Source organism: Vulpes lagopus, chromosome 7 (genome assembly GCF_018345385.1).
Source record: "Vulpes lagopus strain Blue_001 chromosome 7, ASM1834538v1, whole genome shotgun sequence".
Classification (NCBI taxonomy): domain Eukaryota; kingdom Metazoa; phylum Chordata; class Mammalia; order Carnivora; family Canidae; genus Vulpes; species Vulpes lagopus.
In genome coordinates, this window is record NC_054830.1 from 93,516,763 (window position 1) to 93,532,555 (window position 15,793).

Sequence of the window (15,793 nt, forward strand, 5' to 3'; positions counted from 1 at the left end):
CCAATACCTAACTAAAATTGGCAACTGACAGAAAAATCACAAAACATTCTTTAACTCCCTGACACAGTCAAATGGATCAGTACAAGAGCAAATCAATTTGATCTAAAATAGAAAGACTCTTGAAGAGATACTAAAAATTTAAAAATAAAGCAGAATAGTTTGTTTCTCTCACCTCCTTAATTTTATTTTTTCCCCCAGTAGTCTATTCTTCTTTATTGTTAAGGAGTATTCTGTATGGATAGTACCACAATTTGTTTATTCATTCACTTGTGAAAAGATATGTGGGTTGTTTCCAGTTTGAGTCTTTTATGTCTTTAATTCTATTTTACTTACTAAAATTCCTCCATGAGACATACAAAGGTTCTCCTGGTTCCTGATGAAGGTTGATGTTATCCCATAATAGCTGAATATACACAAGTTTGCTATCCTGGGACAGAGATGATAGAGGAAGCTAAAAGAGTAAAGTAGAAAGTATTAGTACCCTAAGCAGAATAATTACCAGTGGATCTAGCAAAGCTTGATTATATAAAACAAATGAGTTCTTTCAAAACTCTGGACCTAAAATTCTATGCAAATTTTTAAATTTTTATTTGTATCTGATGATAAATATTCCTGTTTCTGAAGTGCAAGTTTCTCATTCCTACTTCTACAGATTGGAAAGACAAGTTGGTAACTGGCACAGTGGCCACATGAAAGATCAGTCACCATTACAACAAATTTTAAGGCAAAAGAAAGTCCAATCTTTTCTACTATCTTGTTGTCCAGATTGCTACTTAAAACAAATGAGTCAAAATAGAGTATGATACTTTAAGAAAAGATTCTGTCACGACCCTGGTGTATGTGGGGATGGCTCAGTATTCATGTTCAATATCCCAAAATGAAGGAACGCTAGTAAGCTCACTGCCTCCAACGGGATCAGGCACCCAGCACCAGTACAGTAGGGGCTTCAAAGTCCGATGGCCACACTGTGGTCTTGGCCCCCATCACGTATTAGGTATGCGACCTTATAGAAGTTATTTAACTACTCTAACTTTTAATTATATCATCTTAAAAACAAGGATAAGAGGAGTCCTTTAAAATAAGGTGGTTGTGAGAATTTCAGCTGGGAGTTCAGAATGAAAACTACCTATTCTAGACACCCTTGCAACTAGATATAACCATATAACTAAGTTTAGGCCAAACAGATACACAGATAAATGTTAGGTACAACTCTAGGGAACTATCTAGAGAAAGAAGGCATACTCTTCATACTCTATTTTTATCCTTACTGCTGGCTGGGATGTGGCTGTGATGGTTGGAAATAGAGGAAAGCCATCCTGGACCACATACAGAACTTGGAAACAGAGATTACGCACAGCTGAACAAAAGCTAGAAGGATCTTTCAGGTCCCTAACATTATACCATCTCAGTACCTCCTGCCCAAACTCTTCTGTGAAAGAGAAGCAGCATACCTCCTGTTAAGGCACTGTTGTTGTATACTGTTACTTGAAGCTAAATCTCATTCTAACCAACCCCAATGGAGTAGAAGTACTGATGTTGGTACCCTACCTGTACACCTCCATTACAATGTTCAGATGTGAGGATGAGTCCTGGCAAGTTACTAGGAAGGTCCAAACGTCGGAAATACCAAACGAGGTTCCAGAAAATGATTGGATGTTGATTGATGAAAGAGGATGTGTGAATCACTTGGTCACCTTCATTCTCTAGCAAAGATTCAAGTTCTTTACGAAGCACTAGAGGACTCAAGTAGGGCACAGAAACAGGGGGAGGGTTGGGTCTCTTTCCTAAAGGATCCTTTAAAAAATAAAAACACAGGAAGAAATGAATATTATCTATTCTGTATGTGTATGATTATTCAGTTAGACTATACTTTATCCTTTCAAAATCAGTGAGTTCCACTGGCATACCCTAATGAAAACCTAAGAAAAGAAGGATGCTTGGGTGGCTCAGTGGTTGAGCGTCTGCCTTCGGCTCAGGGCATGATCCCAGGGTTCTGGGATCGAGTCCTGCATCGGGCTCCCTGCATGGAGCCTGCTTCTCCCTCTACCTGTATTTCTACCTATCTCTGTCTCTCATGAATAAATGAAAATCTTTAAAAAAAAAAAAAAAGAAAAAAAGAAAATTTTAAAAAATGAAATACTTAATAAGTGCCCTTAAGTTAAAGGATTACAAAAGAAAATTAATAATCCATATAACAGACCCTATTTTAAACATATAGAGTTTCTCGATTTTTACAAGAAATACATTTCAGATGTTTTATAATGATTCCCCAGAAAAGCTGACTTTATCTTCTTCATACAACTCTGTTAGGAACTGTGTAGTATACTGAAATTTTTTAAAGTTCTTCATCTGCTTATGAAAAATTATTACTTGTGAATTATGCACTGCTGTAAGAAATACTTACACGAGTACACAGATAGTTATAATCTTGTTACATACCACAACTTCCTGCAGACTGTTTGGGAGACTGACTGTTGAAATGCCATGAAATGGTCGCTGGGAAAAGTCAATATTTTGCAGAGGACCTCCAACACTGTGACTTCGAGTCAAAGATATGTTTCGCTTTGACAAACTATTAGGCGCAGGTGAAAATTTCATAGTTTGAACTTCTCCACTGGCTCTCTTTATTTCATCACTTAAAAAAATGAAGAAATGCTGTGTTTGTGCTATAATACAATCTAAACCTGATCCAGCTAGAATATTTTCTACAATAAGTTTTGAATCTACTGAATGTATCAGAGGAGAATCAGTACCACCTTATAAGATTTACATTTTCTTCAGGCATTTTTGTAAAAAGTAGTCAGAAGAACAGGATGGATGGAAGACTGGTGAAGGGTGGGAAGAAGACAAAGAGTAGGTAATAGATAATTCTTTTTAAAAAACTACCCATTCAGTTGTTTTACTCAAACATTATTTCATCTTTATTAAACAAAATCACCTAGAATTATGCAACTAAGTATTACAGATTCATCGATAAATATTTAACCTCTACTGGGCCATAATCCACCTAAGGATAGAGACCAGATCTTACGCTTTTATTCTTAGTGCTTAGCATAATGCTCAGCATCAAAATAGTCTCTCAATAAGTGTTTGATTCAATCAGCATCTAAGAAGCAGTATATTTCATAGTAAAGAGAATATGTCTCTGGAAACTGGCAATGACTACACTAAAAGGGAAAAATACTTTGTACTGTTGGGAAGCTTGTTTTGTTAAAGAACACTGTAAAACATTAAACATAGTTTCAAAAATGATTTATCATCACATTAGATACTTAAACAATATAGCATAGTAAAAAGTTGAGATTAAATTTTTAAAATGCCAGAATGAATAGTTCTTTGTACCCTATGGTACCTTGATTCAACTGCAGAGGTTGTTTCTTCCGTTATGGTCTCGTTTTGCTTTGGGAGATCCATAAAATTGATCAAGTCAGGTTCTGCTGAACTAGATATAGGTTTGTGCTCTGAAGGTTCACTTGCCAATGGAATGCTGCCACTTTGTAAACTGTCACCAGAGGTACTTGGTTTCAGGAAAAAGCTAAATATGGAGCAATACAAAAAGAAGCCTTTAAACACCCTATAATCCTCTAAATTTCATATTTAGAGTTACTTTGTGATAAAGCAGTCATGGATGAATTATACAATCCATACAAATGATGCTTCTTTTAAACACACATGCACACATGCACACCTGCTAGCATTCTCTTTCTCTCTTGTAAACTTTTCAAATGAAAAAGGTCTCAAAGTCATTATAGTTCAATATAAGATCCTTTAAAGAAAGCTGTGAAGGAAGATGGAAAATAAAATATTTCATTAATTTTCTAAGTTAAAAAAAATAGAGCAGCAATGGCATTTTATCATGTGTTTACTTATAACTATGCATACCATCCTCCCCTACATATATATCCATTTGTCTCTAGTCATTTTCTCTCCCCTTTATTCATTATTTTGTTTTCATCTTATTTCTGTCCTTCTCTATCTGGATGGGGAGAGAGTGAGGGTTGGGCCTTGCAAGGGATATTAAGAGAACTCTCTGAGGTAACAGTAATGTTCTGTATCTTGATAAGAGTTTGATTTGCATAAATGTGTGCATTCAATTTTCAAATGGTACATTTTAAATCTATAGATTTTCTTGTATACGTCTTTATCACAAAAGAAACCGTAAACAAATATTGAACTTTATTTAATATGTATGCTGAAGTCTTTGGGGGAGAACTACGTTAATGTCTACATCTTCTTTTAAATAAATATAAGACAGGAATCCCTGGATGGCTCAGTGGTTTAGTGCCTGTCTTCCACCTAGGGCATGGTCCTGGAGTCCCGGGAGCAAGTCCCACATCAGGCTCCCTGCATGGAGCCTGCTTCTCTCTCTGTCTACATCTCTGCCTCTCTCTCTCTGTGTCTCTCATAAATAAATAAATAAAATCTTTAAAAAAATAAATATAAGATAGACATAGATGGAGGGATAGACAGTTGATAAAGCAAGTAAAATAAAATAGTAACTGGAGAGATGAATTATTTGGGTGTCACCGTAAGAAAAATATTTAAATTTAGCTGCAAGTTTGAAATTTTCCATAATGACACAGTGGGGAGGAAAATCAACAATGCTCCTTTATAACCCACTTAGAAAATACAAGCTACTTAACACAATAGCTTATGAAACAATTAACTGAACAAAAAAGTGTAAGACTATGGAAGATAATTTAAAGCCCTATTAGGACCTAAAAAACAATCTAAAAAAATAGAGATATATACTCAGAGATATATATGCTCAGAGATAAGAAAATAATACTGAAAAAGTCCATCTTCCTCAGATTAATCTATACACCTAATGCTGCAATCTCAATGAAAACTCCAAGTGGATTTGGGAGTGGAGGGAGAGAGAGGAGACTAAAGGTGCTCTAAGCAAAATAAATAAATAAAGCTGTTCCCTCCCGTCATACACAAACACAAAGGTGTACTCTAGCTGGATTACAAATCTAAGTATCAGAAGTAAAGTACAAAGCTAACAAAAGGAACATCAGGACAAAATCTTCATGTCCTACAGAGGGGAAAGAACTTTTAAAACAAGACCAAAAGCACAAATCCTTAGGTGGAAAATTAATGGAAAATGACGTCAAAATGAATGACTTCAAGGAATTAATATCAGGAATATTCAAGATAGACATCAACAAGAAAAAGAAAGTTAATATAAAAATGGACCAGGTAAAAATATAAACAGGCAATTCATAGAAAATGCTGGAATAACTAACAATATTAGTGAGTTTACCTCACTAATATTCAGAGAAATTCAAACAAAATCAAACAAAAATATAAACAGGCAATTCATAGAAAATGCTGGAATAACTAACAATATTAGTGAGTATACCTCACTAATATTCAGAGAAATTCAAACAAAATCATGATACCACTTTTTATTCATTAGAATACAGAGAATAGAAAAATGATAAAACCAAATGCTGATACAGATATACAGAAATGAGAATTCTTGGGCACTGATAGTGGGAATATTGCTATCTGGAAGCAATCTTCCATTGTTTATTGAAATCATGTATGAAAATGGCTCAAAAACCTCATTCCTAAGACTATTATTCTGAGAGAAACTATTTCATAAGTTTAGAAGGGGATATATTTTATATTGCACTGCATCATGGCAGTTATATTTATAGTAACAGAGAATGGGAAGCAACTGAAGCATATGATGGATGAGTAAAATGAGGTATTAACTTCCTATAGGAGAAAAGGAATAATAAACTGGATGCATAGCAACTCAGATTTTAAACCGAGTAATAGAAATTATCAGTATTCTACTTATGTAAGTTAAAAATGCATAATTGTGCAAACAGTGTATTTTATGAGGGTATATTAGAGATATCACACACGGTAGAGTCAATGTTTTTGTTAGATAAAGGAATGAGAGTGGAAATGAGTGAGGGTTGGGGGTAGAACTAATAAAAGAAGACCCTTGCACAAAGCAATGATGATAGTGCATCAGGAATTAGAATATGACTTCACTCAGCTCCATACCTGAAGCTAAAGGGAGAAACTAAGGTAAGAAGAAACAGTCATACAATTGGGAGACTTTTTAAAAGCAGCTAAAGGTAGATAATAATATGAAATTTGCTCCATAAAACAAATAGAATATTAAGTATAATTACTGAGGTAAGCAGGCACCAAGCCTTTGATGACTTAATGACTAATAAGAGATCATCTAGTCTCTCTTCTATTGCCTAGAATTTGGTTATTTCACCATATAGAGCACTACCATAAAAGGGGCAACAAGTTATAAGAGTTCAAAAAGCCATATCCCTCGCAGCTTTATTTTTTCTTCTAGAAGATAGTTACTGAGAAAGAAAGTTTAAAATAATGACAAACACTAAAGTTCTGAATTATCTATAAGGTTTAGCTCCAAGGATTAACTATACAGATAACTGTGTGTTAAATAAAATGGAAAAGCAGTCTTCTATATCGGCAGTATTTTCTACTCCAATACTGAAAGTGAAGGAGAGAAAGGAAGGGGGCAGCTGGCGTGTGCGTGACTGTTCCACTCTCCCCAGGAGTCATGCCTTCTGGAAGGGCACTCACCTTGTAAGGGGGCGTGTACAATACTAACCTTGCAGAGCCTCTCAAGTCTTTAAATTCTATATTGAGAAGAGGCAAGAAGTTGCTTTTACAGAATGGACAGGTGGTATTCAAATTTGAATCATCTGCCGTCCATCCAGCCATAATTTCTTCATCGTAAACTAAAGCTCCACAAGCTCTGCACTGTGAACAACTTGACATCAAAACCTAAGAGTAGAAGAGTGTAGACACTGAGAACTGCCATAGTGAAAAGAAACCTTAACAGGCCATCCTCTTAAGAGACAGAATTTTTATTTGTTGATCAAATTTGGAATTAACAGTTCAGTCACTTTATAGATAAAACTACCAGTTTATTGTCCTGCTTATGTAAGACATGAAGCAAATTCAACAAAATGATTTACTCTTCTGTCTACAAGGGTGTCACAGAATTCTATTAAGTGCCATTCTGAAATAAACATGTTCACAGCCACTTTATCATGTGCAGAATACAGAACCCTTACCTCCATTGCACAATTCTGATAGATGCTAGACATGCTGGTGTTTTGAGAAGAACCATGGTCTGATTTTTCAAAGTCCTGCACCTTTACACTTTTTGGAAATGGAGGTTCACCTAAAGAGAAGTAAATATCATAATACATTATATGAAAATGTCTTTGTTCTTTGGAAATGCATACTAAAGTATTTAGGGGGAGTATTAGGAAGTCTGCAATTTATTTTCAAATGGTTCAGTATAAAAATGTCTGTATGTATATATCTAAAGTTAACAGTATTTAAATCTAACTGGAGAATATATGATTGTTCATTATATGATCCTTTCAATTATTCAGGACATCAGAAATTTTTTGTAACTGAATGTTGGAAAAAAATTAATAGAACTAAAATTTTAAAAAATAACAGCACTAAAAATATCAGTGACACAGCCCAAGGATTCCCAAACTCTGGTATACATTTGATTTACCCACAGTGCCAGTTAAAAATATACATTCCTAAGGCCCCATTCAGATGCAGTTTCAAAAGTTTTAGCCTCAGGCTTGGATGTTGTATATATTTTTAAATAAATTCTCCATGTGATTCTGACACACACTGAAGTTTGAGAACTAATGATAGAATCCACAAGTACAACTAAGGTGATGGTAATACTTAGAGATCATATAAAATAAGTGATAGTATGGTGTGGCTATATTAAAAATCTATCAGCTCATCTCAACAAAGGGGCTTATTGTGTATGTGGGAGGGAGAGGGAGAGGTATGGGCATATAAATTACAGAAGAGGACAATCCCTTCCATACCTGTTGAGTACTGCAGTTTTCCTACATCTCCACTGCTGCTGCTACTGCCAAGGCTTGTGTTGCTCAGGGTAAGTTCACTGGGAACCAACCCTGAGATATTCATGTTCGGTGACACATTCTCCCCCAAAATATGGTCTTCAAGGCCAGCTGGGAAGCTGTAATCTCTGTTAGTTTCCTCCTTTAATTGAAAAGAATAAAACCCTCATACATAAATAATATCTACAATAAGAATATATTCACTCTACCCTTTTCAAAATTAAACTTCTCTATAAACCTTAAATAAATTATCATCCCCATATTTTTCAAAACCATGAACTCTTCTTGATATTATTTGGAATTTCCTTTCCATACTCTAAGATACTGAAGCAAAGACCTATAATACTTTAAGATTTGTTTCGCTCTTGATATATGTTGGGGTGTCTCTCAATAACCAATATCCTAAAAAACGAAGGAACTCTAGGAAACTCACTGCCTCCAACTGGATCAGGCACTCCAGCACCAGTACAGTAGGGGCTTCAAAGTCCAATGGCCACACCGTGGTCTTGGCCCCCATCACATATTAGGTATGTGACCTTACAGAAATTATTTAACTACTCTAACTTTTAATTATATCATCTTAAAAATAAGGATAAGAGGAGTCCTTTAAAATAAGGTGGTTATGAGAATTTCAGCTGGAGCTATAGTTCAGAATAAAAACTACCTATTCTAGACACCCTTGCAACTAGATATAACGATATAACTAAGTTTAGACCAAACAGATACACAGATAAATGTTAGGTGCAACTCTAGGAACTATCCATCCCTAGAGAAAGAAAGCATACTTTTCATACTCTATTTTTATCCTTACTGCTGTCTGGGATGTGGCTGTGATGGTTAGAAATGGAGCAGCCATCCTGTTCAAGTCATTTCAAGAAAGAAATAGGAAATGCATAAAGTTTTAAAATATAAAAACCAAAGTTATCAGAAATCTTTAAATAATAACTTATATATATAAAATACTAGAAACACTCCCCTATCAGGTAGACCACACACATAAAACATTCTTACCTCATCATCCGAGTAGCTGTAGGCAGACGCTACAGCTACCCACATCTTACTGGCCACTGTTGCTGCTTGTTTCATACCAGATTTTAGGACATCCATCTTGGGTCCTGAGAGTATATTATCTAGCTTTAGCCCTGACAAAGAATTTACCACAGAACCCAATGAGCCATGTGGTGAAGAGCGCACCAGGGCTGATAAAGAAGTTGAACGTTCTTTATGACTGCGAGAAGGAGTCTGCTGCTTGAAACGCCCAGTAAAAGCTTTAGATCTGGATTCTGCAGGGGAGCTCTTTTCACTTTCAGGATATTCCTCTGCTGCTGGACCAGGCTCTAAAGGTAGGCTTGATCTTCTCTCTAAAGGGTGAGTAAATGCAATGGTAGTGCCAGACTCTCTGCTTCCCTCTCCGTGTAATTCCATACTGGAAGACTTGCTACCCAGGGGACTCTTTAGGTTCATATAGCTTTCAATTTCATCAGCCAGATTACGTGCAATTACTGGAGAGGACACCTTATCTTCAGAGTCTGGAGTTTTTTCTCCCGTACATTCAGTGGCCAAAAGAGACAAAGGATCTAGTCCAGTTTCAACATCCTCCCTCTCAACAGCTTTAACAACACCATATAAACTACTTCTCTTATTTATTATATCTTTGGATCCTACTTTCAAGTCTCTGGGCTGGTTACTGTTACTATCATTTTGCAGACTGTCACATGCATCCTTTTTCATAGTAGTTTTAGCTACACTGTCATCAACCACAGGTTCTAGGGTCTCTTGACTCTCCTCAAGCATCTCTAATACCGAAGATCTGTGCTCAGAATCCCAAGTGCTTTCAGACATACAAGTCCTAGTGTCAACTAGATGACAACTAACACTGTCAAAGCTATGGGTGCTTGCAACCCGGAGTGGGGAAGTCTTAGGACAGGTCAATGCTGCTGTAAGAATCTTGGCATCTGCTCCCATCATAATAGCCACTTCACTTGAATTCAAATCCAAGCTGCTCTTCTTAAGCAACATTCCTGCTCGACTTTCAGAACTGAAACTACAACTCCGTTCTGGAAAATGCTTTTGTCTTTTATCTCCTCTATCACCATTCTTCTTGAGATTAGTAACTTCACCAAAGACTGCATCTTCAGCTGGATCCTGAGTAGAAAATGGCACATTTGATGTATTACCTAAAAGGGAAAGTACAATATTAGAAATGAAGCTCTACTTTCTGATATAACTTTTAGAAAAATGTTTTTCTGAGTTTTGAAAAGTAATACATACTTAGCGTAAAAGATTCAGAGTTTAGAAGGTACAAAGAAAGTATACAGAAAAAAGAACCAAAAAACCTCCATTCAATCCTGCCTCCCAGAGATAACATTGTAATTAATAACCTGTCTTTCACCTTCTGTGCATACGATTTAAAAAAATCATGCAGTATATGCTCTATGCCTGTATTCTTCACCAAAATCTATCACATTTATCAAATATAGATATAAATACATCTTACAGTTAAGAAGTTCTACATTCAATTTAAGAAATATATTTTGTGTTAAATAGCAGATCTAAAAAGACAGAATCTCTTCCCTTTTAGATTTCATATAATTTAACATATATTTGGCAGAAATCTACTCCACACAAAATAAATTCATAACCATGGAGGAATTCTATATTTTCTAAAATTAAAGCCTTACTGTTCCAAGTAAAATAAAGGAAACTAGAAGGGAGTGCTTAGACCTGGTAAATTCCAAGAAGGCTGATGAAATCTGAGTAGGTAAAAACTTTTCAGATACATTCATTCCTTCAACAAATACTTAGATGTCTACTAGCATTTACTATATAAGATGCTAGGAATATAATGGCAAATAAAACAAACATGATCCCAGACCTCTCACAGAATTTAGTCTTGTTTGATCAACTGGAACAAAATTATTCCAGTGGCTGTAGGAACTTCCCCCACTTTTGGGGGAAGCAGTGGTCTTCTTTTTTTTTTTTTTTTTTAATTTTTTAATTTATTTATGATAGTCACAGAGAGAGAGAGAGGGAGAGAGGCAGAGACATAGGCAGAGGGAGAAGCAGGCGCCATGCACCAGGAGCCCGACGTGGGATTCGATCCCGGGTCTCCAGGATCGTGCCCTGGGCCAAAGGCAGGAGCCAAACCGCTGCGCCACCCAGGGTTCCCGGTCTTCTTTTTTTTTAAGGGTTTTTATTTGTTTAGTTTTTATTTAAATTCCAGTTAGTTATTATACAGTGTAGTATTCGTTTCAGGAGTAGAATTTAGTGATTCATCACTTACATACAACACCCAGTGCTCATCACAACAAGCAAGTAGGGTTTTTTTTGTTTTTTTGTTTGTTTGTTTTTTCTTAAGATTTTATTTATTTATGAGAGACACAGAGAAAGAGAGACACACACACACACACACACACACACAGAGGCGGAGACACAGGCAGAGGGAGAAACAGGCTCAATGCAGGGAGCCCGATGTGGGACTCAATCCCGGGTCTCCAGGATCGGGCCCTGGGCCGAAGGCAGCGCCAAACCACTGAGCACCGGGCTGCCTGCAAAGTAGTCTTTTATTCCTTGCTCCCACGCAATTTTTTCCACTCCAAGACCAAAAGCTGTTTCCTATTTGAATCATTATCAGAACTTAAGTCTACCCATTCATATATATTTAGGATTCTCATTTGTTTTTTAAAAGGTATAATGACTGAGAAGACTTGAGAGAAAAGTTATCTTTTAATAAAGTCTTCTTTTTATCTACCAATTAAACAGAATAAGCACTTAGAGATATTTCACAGCTTTTAGGAGAATTAAATTGGCCTATTTTACAACTCTGAAATTTGTGCCTGCTTTGAAAATTTTTACCAGTATTTGAGAAACAGATCTTAGCAAATTTACTGGTTCTCATGGTATTTCCAGGAATTTAGTGGCACATTTTTTTCAATTAAAAAAAAAAAATTTGACCCTTTGATATATTGGCCAAAGCTCCACTACTACCTCTTCCTTTCTTTTTCTTTTTTTTTTTTTTTTACCTCTTCCTTTCTTATTGGAATCAGTCTTCCCACATCAAGATATAACATGGAAATAGGATGAGTTAAAGAAGGAAGAAAACATGCTAGTCCCCAGATCTTATCTATGTCAATATTTTTAAATTTTTATTTAAATTCAATTTGACACCATATAGTATAACACCCAGTGCTCATCTCGTTATCTCGCTCTCCTTAATGCCCGTCACTTCTATGTCAGTATTATGAGTAGATTATAAACCTTTGATAAAATTCTGCCCTCCTCCTTTTTCATTTTTAAACCTGCTAGCAACAGATTGGGCAAACAGAACACAGAACATATTATTTTTTCAAAAACCTTTAGCTTCACCTCTTGAATACTCCCTGCCCCCCAAAACAAGCAAGCTAAACTTGCTATCAGTAAACTTTAAAAGGAAAAACTTTTGGAATAAAGAGTATTCCTACATGGATTTAAGAAGGTAAGCAAATTGATTTTTTTTTTTTTAAGATTTTATTTATTTATTCATGAGAGATACAGAGAAAGGCAGAGACACAGGTAGAGGAAGGAGTAGGCTCCTGATGCAGGGCCCCAGGCTTCATCATCTGAGCCAAAGGCAGATGCTCAACCACTGAGCCACCCAGTTGCCCCGCAAATTAATTTCTGTAAGTCACACAATAGATATCCTTAAGACAGTTGACTTTTGAGAAGTGAATTATAGCTGCTACTAAAAAAGGGCAAAAGACACAGGCCAATCTCTTTGTTCTTTGAAAACACTTAGATGCAAGCCTTCAGGGCACTTGGAAGGCCTAAAACATAATTAAAAGTAGTAAACTCAAATTCAAGGGAGTCACACACAGAAGAGTTATTCATTACAAATACTGAATCATAAATAAGTGGCTCAAGGTGCCTATAAAAACTGGCCAAACTAAAGACACACTGGTATTTTCTGTAATACAACACAATGACAGGAATCTTTTTCTCCCACTGCCTTTCCATAGCCACACAAAAGCCCCCCTGGAATTCAATGACATCACTGCCTCTCTGTTCTTAATGAGCATAGGAGGCCCCCTCTCACTATCTACCATGAGAAAGAGGTACCAAACTGAGAAGAGGCATACAATAAGAAAGTATTCCCAGTAACAATGAAATACTAAACACCCCTCCTTTTAAACACTAAACATTTTAAACAACAACTTTAAGTTTGAATCCTATACACAGGTAGGATTCAAACACTTCTGGCTCTTTAGCATGTTCATTACAATTAAGTCATCAATTTAATGTCCTTAAAAACTATTTTAAGTATTTAGCAATCAGTACCTAAAGACTCACCAGTGCTGCTCCTCCTGCCACTGAGATCAAATATACCAGATGGAACTTTTACAATGCTGCTGCCCCACGCAGGAGGCTCGGTAGGACTCTGTGGCTCTGCACTGGGTTGTGAATGTTTTGCCACCACAGCAGATATATCACACACCTCTGGGGAAAAAAATATTTGGATGTTATTCCTACTTTCACTAAAATTCAACAGAAACCATATATTGATTTTTGTATATTTTGCTTTTCTATATTTTTCTCCAAGTGGGAGTGAATATGTGACTATTTTATACAAGTTTATTGGGTCTGATTTACTTTACGCCATCAACGTTGCCATGAAATAAATGCTTTATTTTAGCAACAATAATCCTAACTTGAGCATTCCTGTGAATAAATTAAAGATTTTAGCCTCCATTTACACTCCCATCACTTTGTAAAGTAAGAGAGAGGCTTGCTTCTGCATAACTCTAGAGCCTAAATTAAGTGACATCATAAAGAAAAGTGTACTTCTGTATAAGAGGGTAGGAAGAACATCTTATTACCATAAAGCCAGAAAATTCCTCCACATTTCCATAAAATGATTACTGTAAGTCATATCTACTTCAGTGAGAACCATTTAAAAAAAAAACAAAAAACAAAAAACAGGAAACCGCAGACACTATTTCTAACCTACCAATGAAAAATACCTTAGAGGGCAGCCCCGGTGGCGCAGCGGTTTGGCGCCACCTGCAGCCTCGGGTGTGATCCTGGAGGCCCGGGATCGAGTCCCTGCATGGAGCCTGCTTCTCCCTCTGCCTGTGTCTCTGCCTCTCTCTCTGTGTCTATGAATAAATAAATAAAATCTTTAAAAAAAAAAAAAGAAAAGAAAAGAAAAATACCTTAGATATTTGAAGGACTTTTAGTGAAACCGTATTTTAAAATAAAACAAACATTAGAACACAGGTTTGATGACTCAAAGTTTAGTCCTGGTTCTATCACAAAATAGCTATTTATATACCTTTGGCAAATGAATACCTCAATGGATTGTAGTTTCCTACAGAATTGAGGGCTGACCTATAGTCTCTAAAGATTTCTTAAATTCTAAAATTGAGAAACTACTCGTTTCTCCATTTATAACACAACATAATATCTTATAAGCCCAAAACTTTATTTCTTTCTAGAAATTATCATCAAAATTATCGATTAGTATACGGGCTCCTAGCTGGCTCAGCTGGAAGAGCACACAACTCTTTATCCCGGGGCCATGAGTTCAAGCCCCATGTTGGGTGGAGAGATTATTAAAAATAAACAAACCTAAAAAAATGAATATGGTATTTTTCTTTTTCTTTCTTTTATTTTAAGATTTTATTTATTTATTCATGAGACACAGAGAGAGAGAGAGAGGCAGAGACACAGGCAGAGGGAGAAGCAGGCTCCACGCAGGGAGCCCAACATGGGACTCGATCCCGGGTCTCCAGGATCACACTCCAGGCCAAAGGCAGGCGCTAAACCGCTGAACCACCCAGGCTGCCCGAATATGGTATTTTTCTAAATAAAGCTAGTAAATACCAGTACTTAACCTTCTGTTTGCACTTTTGTTTTAGTTATCACTTCTCTTGCTGCTCGTTCTTCAGGCACATGAATTTCTGCATCATCCTTTAGAAGTTCATCCTTAGACCCATAGCCTTGGTCAGACTGACCACCTGTTGAAAAAGAATGCAGGCTTATAGGCGAATGCTTTCTTTTACTCATCGTCAAGGTATAAAATGTCAAAAGAAAATTCCATTGATTCAAACAATTAAGTTTACAGAAAAGGAAGACAAGAAAGCTTACAAAGCACACAGAACATCGTAAACAAATGATAAGAAGCAAAGAAAAGGAACAAAAGCAACATCAAAGACTAAAAAATTTGGAAGCACTGAACCTTAGTTTCCTCATCCATAAATTAATAGATTTGGACAAGATGTTCTGAAAAGTTTCTTTTGGAGTATGTCTTTAGAATGCTACCTTTTGTGTAAGAAAAAAGAAGTAATAAACATATATGTTAACTTTTGCAAAAAGAAATGGAGAAATAATACACCAGAAAGCAATAAAACTGGTTAACTACAAGGTGTGGGGGGAATTAGGATGGAAGAAATAAAGGGAGAGGAAACTTCTCTAAATATGGTTTATTGTATTACTTTATTTTTGGAAATGCATCATTTTCTACATATTCAAAAAATTAAATCAACAAAACTGGGAGGAGGATAGTAACTAAAATTGAATGCAAACAGGAACAAATGAGACCAACTGTATTTCACATGAATAACTATATTGAAAGGATGGGAAATGGGGTGTGGGGGAGAGGACTAATCCAAGAAACTTTTCAACACATTATTTTGAGTCTATATCCTAAGCCTGGGGGAGAAGGGAGACAAACCCTGAACTCCTTAGAAAGTTTGTTTCTTCCAGAATAATAAATGTAGCAATTCCGAAATTATTTTATGTATACTGCAAGACTGAGCAAACAAGTAAAAATAATGATGGTTATTGGGAGCCAAAATTCTCACTGTGGAAGAAGAGAGATTTTTTAAAAATGAAATGAGGGAAGGCAAAGAAAA

At 36.1% G+C, this 15,793-nt stretch overlaps 1 protein-coding gene across 4 annotated transcripts in view; it reads right to left on the reverse strand.

Annotated features, from left to right (window-relative positions):
- Window positions 1-15,793, reverse strand: part of DENND4C (DENN domain containing 4C) — a 126,039-nt gene that overhangs the window by 16,546 nt on the left and 93,700 nt on the right. For all 4 annotated transcript variants that reach the window (XM_041761086.1, XM_041761083.1, XM_041761085.1 and 1 more), the window contains 10 exons: window positions 14,774-14,896; window positions 13,230-13,376; window positions 8,916-10,081; window positions 7,869-8,046; window positions 7,080-7,189; window positions 6,611-6,786; window positions 3,353-3,535; window positions 2,440-2,635; window positions 1,549-1,794; window positions 334-451 (listed from right to left, as the gene is read on the reverse strand). In XM_041761086.1, the coding sequence (XP_041617020.1) occupies window positions 334-451; window positions 1,549-1,794; window positions 2,440-2,635; window positions 3,353-3,535; window positions 6,611-6,786; window positions 7,080-7,189; window positions 7,869-8,046; window positions 8,916-10,081; window positions 13,230-13,376; window positions 14,774-14,896 (2,643 nt within the window). The remainder of the gene's footprint in view (window positions 1-333; window positions 452-1,548; window positions 1,795-2,439; window positions 2,636-3,352; window positions 3,536-6,610; window positions 6,787-7,079; window positions 7,190-7,868; window positions 8,047-8,915; window positions 10,082-13,229; window positions 13,377-14,773; window positions 14,897-15,793) is intronic.